This window comes from Borostomias antarcticus (assembly GCF_949987555.1).
Source record: "Borostomias antarcticus genome assembly, chromosome: 35".
In the NCBI taxonomy this organism is placed as follows: domain Eukaryota; kingdom Metazoa; phylum Chordata; class Actinopteri; order Stomiiformes; family Stomiidae; genus Borostomias; species Borostomias antarcticus.
The window spans coordinates 665418-670417 of record NC_140268.1 but is presented as its reverse complement, the minus strand read 5'-3'; the positions used below and the strand labels follow the sequence as shown (position 1 = coordinate 670417).

General features: G+C 42.7%; 1 protein-coding gene across 1 annotated transcript in view; it reads left to right on the top strand.

Moving 5' to 3' along the window:
- The window catches only part of LOC311327876 (large ribosomal subunit protein uL3-like), a gene marked incomplete at both ends in the record, with an annotated part of 12859 nt that overhangs the window by 4721 nt on the left and 3138 nt on the right, over positions 1–5000 (top strand). Inside the window, one exon of the mRNA XM_084460985.1 lies at positions 856–957. Coding sequence (XP_084317111.1) covers positions 856–957 — 102 coding nt within the window. The remainder of the gene's footprint in view (positions 1–855; positions 958–5000) is intronic.

Sequence of the window (5000 nt, the reverse complement as noted above, 5' to 3'; positions counted from 1 at the left end):
TTTCTAGGCCTGGCCTACATAGTGCATACTTCACACTACCTCTGAACAAAATGTGTAATTTCCCCAAAAATAATCTCCAAACCGACTGAATCAGATGCATTTGTACTTGGTTTATTTACATTATTAAATTACAGTCATTTAGCAAACGCTTTTATCCAAAGCGACTCACAATAATCGCATTGAACACGATGATTGCTTTTAATGTAGGAAGCCAAGTGTACTACTGCTCACCAGAAGAGCATTTCCTTTCTAAGCAAGCGGCCGAGAGCATAATCTAGCGCTGAAGTCAAAGAACAGCTAAATATAAAATACAACAGGTGCTGAGAGGAAGGGTCGGGGTGAAGAGGTGAGTTCTGAGCCTGCGGCGAAAGATAGATCCTGACGTTCGTTCCCCCCGCTGCGGGTCGTGACCTGGTTGGTCGACCACAGGGGCCTCGGAGTGATGGGGCGACCAATCGCCTCGAGGCAGGAGAGCCTGGCCTCTGTTCAGTGCTTGGTTTCCGGTCTGGAGCCCGCTGGTGTCCTGTCACACAAACACCGAATCGGTCACTACGAATTAGAATAAAACATGGACCTACCGAACGAAGTAGCCTATTCCAGAGCTCGGGCTTATGGGTAGGCCCGTTTTTGGACGGGGGGGGGGATCCATATCCGCTTAGACCCCAAACCACGATTTCAAAGCAAGTCCTCAGGCTACGAGGCAGAAATGTGGCGACTAAGACGGGATGCCTGTCTGCGGACGACCCGATGAGAGTTTGGCGGTCGGACGGGTCACGTGTTGACCGTCACCCCGACCGTAGCGCCTCCGCCTCTCGGTGCCAGTGACGATGTGACGCCGGCTCCTCCCCTCTGCAGATCTACCGCATCGGGAAAGGTTTCCACCTGCAGGACGGGAAGGTGATCAGCAACAACGCCTCCACCAGCTACGACACCACCCAGAAGAGCATCAACCCCATGGTACGCACACACACACACACACACACACACACACACACACACACACACACACACACACACACACTCCACCAGCTACGACACCACCCAGAAGAGCATCAACCCCATGGTACGCACACACACACACACACACACACACACACACACACGCACGCACGCACGCACGCACGCACGCACGCACACACACACGCACACGCACACGCACACGCACACGCACACGCACACACACACACACACACACACACACACAGACACACTCACTCGCTTTCAAGATGGCCGCCGAGTGAGTAGGCTGACTTGAGTTAGGTCTGCTACTATTATGCTTTTTTCTTAAATTTTATAGCTTTTCAAAGGACATTTAACTTTCCACTATTGAGTCTGGACTGCACCTTTAATAGACCCGTTTAAAACTACTCAATTGTCCATAAACGGAGGACAGCACTGCTATTGTTTGCCACCCTCACACACAATGGAGCAAACACAGATGAAGGAACTGCTGGCTGTTGCCCTTCAGCAGCTCAAAATGGACATGTTTGCTCACTTTGATTCCAAAACAGAATCTATTCTCACCAAGTTTGATAGTATGCAAATCTCTATGACAACTCTGGGTGAGCATATAGGTCACCTTGAAGAGCGTGTTGGAGCCAACGAAAATAACCTGAGTGACCTTACCACAAAAGTGTATCAACTTGAGAAGGATAACTCCTACCTCTTGGAGAAAGTAGATGACCTGGAGAACCGAAGTAGGTCTTATAATCTTCGAGTGATCCGAGTTCCTGAGTCCACTGAGGGTCGCGATGTGGTGGGGTTCATGGCCAAGTTTATCCCACAGCTCCTTGGGCCTGAGAATTTCCATACTCCACTGTCTATTGAGAAGGCTCATCGCACTCCCACCTTCAGAAGGGACGACTCTTCCAGACCCAGGCCTATCCTGATCAAACTTCAACATTTCCAGGACAAGGTGAAGATTCTCCGTCTTGCTCGAGAGAAGAAAGAGCTTCTCTTCAATGGCAACAGGATCTTCATATACCCAGATTACAGTCCTGAGCTGACCAAGAGACGTCGCGCTTTTGACCCAGTCAAACGAAAACTTCGGGACCTTAAGTATAAATACTCTCTCCGCCATCCCAGCTCATTACATGTGTTAATCGATGGTAAAGACCACTGTTTCACTGACTTCAAAGCTGCCGAAGCCGTCTTCATGTCACTCGTATCCAGCAACTCCTCCATGAACTCAACTCCGTAAGCTTTCACTTTTTCACCTTAGTATGTGCTTTTTCCTTACTAAGTTGTTTGACACTTCCACACATTGACTCTACCGGCATTATCTCCGAGTTAGTTGTTGTTCTTTTGCATATTATTTGGTTAAAACAACCGCTTTTTCGTTAGCGAACACTAACTAGTAACTACTGCCATGTTTACTTCTCCATGTGTGTGCCGTAAACTGCTCGTTTCTGCCGTAAAGCGGTAAGCTTTGTGCCGTGAAGTGTCGCAATTCCAGGGCTATGACCTTTATATAATACATCCATGGCTATGACGGAATGCAAAGAATTTTTGCTTTTTTATTTCTATTTTTTTCTTCTGCCGTTGTCTCTCCTTTTTGGGGTGTCTTTGTGTTTGTTCTTTATCTTATGGTCTATCTCATCATAATTAACCCCACGAGGAATGTGACAAATAATAATAAATGTTACAGCATTTCATGGCATTTCTCTTTTAGCTTCCGGCTTGTTTCTCTATTATAATTTATGTATCTACATTGATGTTTTATTTTTATTCTTATATATATATATATTTTTAGAGCTATATATCTTAGTCTCATTATAGCAGACCAAAGCTCTGAACTGACCTACTCCCCAAGTCCCAGGGCCTATGGGTTCAAGGGTTCAGGGGCCAGTCTTGGTGCCTATTATGTTTTTTGTTTGTGTCTATGTTATTGTGTGTTTGTGTGTAGTGTGTATGTTGTTTGTTTGTCTACATGTTTATGTGCAAATTATTATATCTGACATGTCTTGCAACTTTCTTCTCTGGATATGCAATGTTATCTCATGGTTGATCATTGATAGTCTTCTCATATACATCACACTGTCATATGGATAATCTCAAAGGTCTTAAAATAATTCACCTGAATATCAGAAGTCTTCTGCCAAAAATTGATTTCCTTAGAGCATGGGTCGATCAGCACAAGCCCAAAGTCATCACTCTGTCTGAATCCTGGCTCACCAACCGTATATCTGACAATGAAATTAATCTTGCTAATTATATACTATATAGAGCCGATAGAGGCACTAGGGGCGGTGGAGTGGCCACATATGTTTCATGTGATCTAGCATCTGAGCTAATTATTCCTGCTGTCGCGCCTTTACACTTTGAGGGTATCTTTATCAAGATAACTTTACATGAAAATAAGTACTTAATAATTGGCAATATCTACAGACCTCCCTCTGTATCTGTTGACTCTTTCAAATGTATGGTCTCTACGATTAACTCTTTAAATTGTAAAAATGAACTTATTTTATTAGGTGACTTTAATAAAAACTGGTCTGCTAAATCGGCTAAGGAAATCAACACTATTAATAATCTGAACCTCACTCAGTTAATCAAAGAACCAACCCGTGTCACATCTACATGTCAATCTCTGCTCGATTGGATTCTTGTCTCACATCCAGCCAGATTCCTTAAATCAGGCGTCATGTCCGACTGCTTTAGTGATCATTCAATTGTATACTGTATTTGGAAAATCAAATTGCTCAAACTTCCACCTAAAGTCATTAAAATCAGGCAATATAAGAAATTTAACACAGATAATTTTATCAACGACTTAACAGCAATCAATTGGGACAGGTATCAATTAATCTCAGATACTCATAACTGCTGGGATTTTCTACACTCAGAGCTTACCAAGGTCTGGATAAACATGCACCCCTGAGAACCACAAAAGTTAAAGGGAGACATCTTCCCTGGATTACATCTGATCTCATTAGCTCTTTCAGGGAGAGAGACAATGCATGGTCCACTTTCAGAAGGACTAGGGACCCGGCAGATTGGGAACATTACAGACACTTGAGAAATTCAACCAAAACAATGACCAGAAATGCCAAATGCAATTATTATAGAGATTCTCTTGCGAATGACTTTAAAAATCCTAAACAATTCTGGAGTAAAATTAAAACTTTAACCAATCCAACTGACTCAAACATAACAAGGCAGATTAAGGTCAACAACACAATATTAAAGGATCCACTTTCAGTCGCTCAGGCTTTTAACCAGCATTTCTCCTCTGTCGGTTCCGTCCTTTTGTCTGATCCCTCTCCTTCTCCTGGTGGTGATATCAGCAGCGCATTGGTCAGGAGTAGTAATTTTTCTTTCAAAAAAATAACACCTGTCGAGGTCTTCAATGCTATTGGTGATTTAAAATCTAGCAGTGGTCCAGGGCTGGATGGTATTGAAGCACGATTTCTTAAGTTATCATCACACATTCTTAGCTACCCACTTTGTGATCTATTTAATATGTCTCTATCCACTTGCGAAATACCGTCGATGTGGAAATGTTCACGCATAACACCTTTACACAAAAGTGGTGATGTACTTGAGCTCAACAATTACAGACCCATATCAATTATATGTGCTACTGCAAAAGTATTCGAAAAACTGATCTATAATCAACTATCATCATATCTTACTGAACATAATATTCTAGCTCCCTCTCAATCCGGCTTCCGTCCAAACCACTCCACGACCACAGCTCTTTTAAAGCTCACTAATGATATTTATTCTGCAACAAACAAGAACAAACTGACAGGTGCAATTTTCATCGACCTATCGAAAGCATTTGATTTAGTTGACCCCTATCTTCTACTAGATAAACTATATTCTATTGGATTGTCACGCAAGGCATTGCTTTTGTTCAATTCTTACTTACATACTCGCAAACAATGTGTTGTTATACAGGGAACTAAGTCTGATACTTTGATTCAACAAAGAGGTGTGCCACAAGGCTCAATTCTTGGTCCTCTTCTGTTTTCCATTTTTATTAATGAAATTCCTTT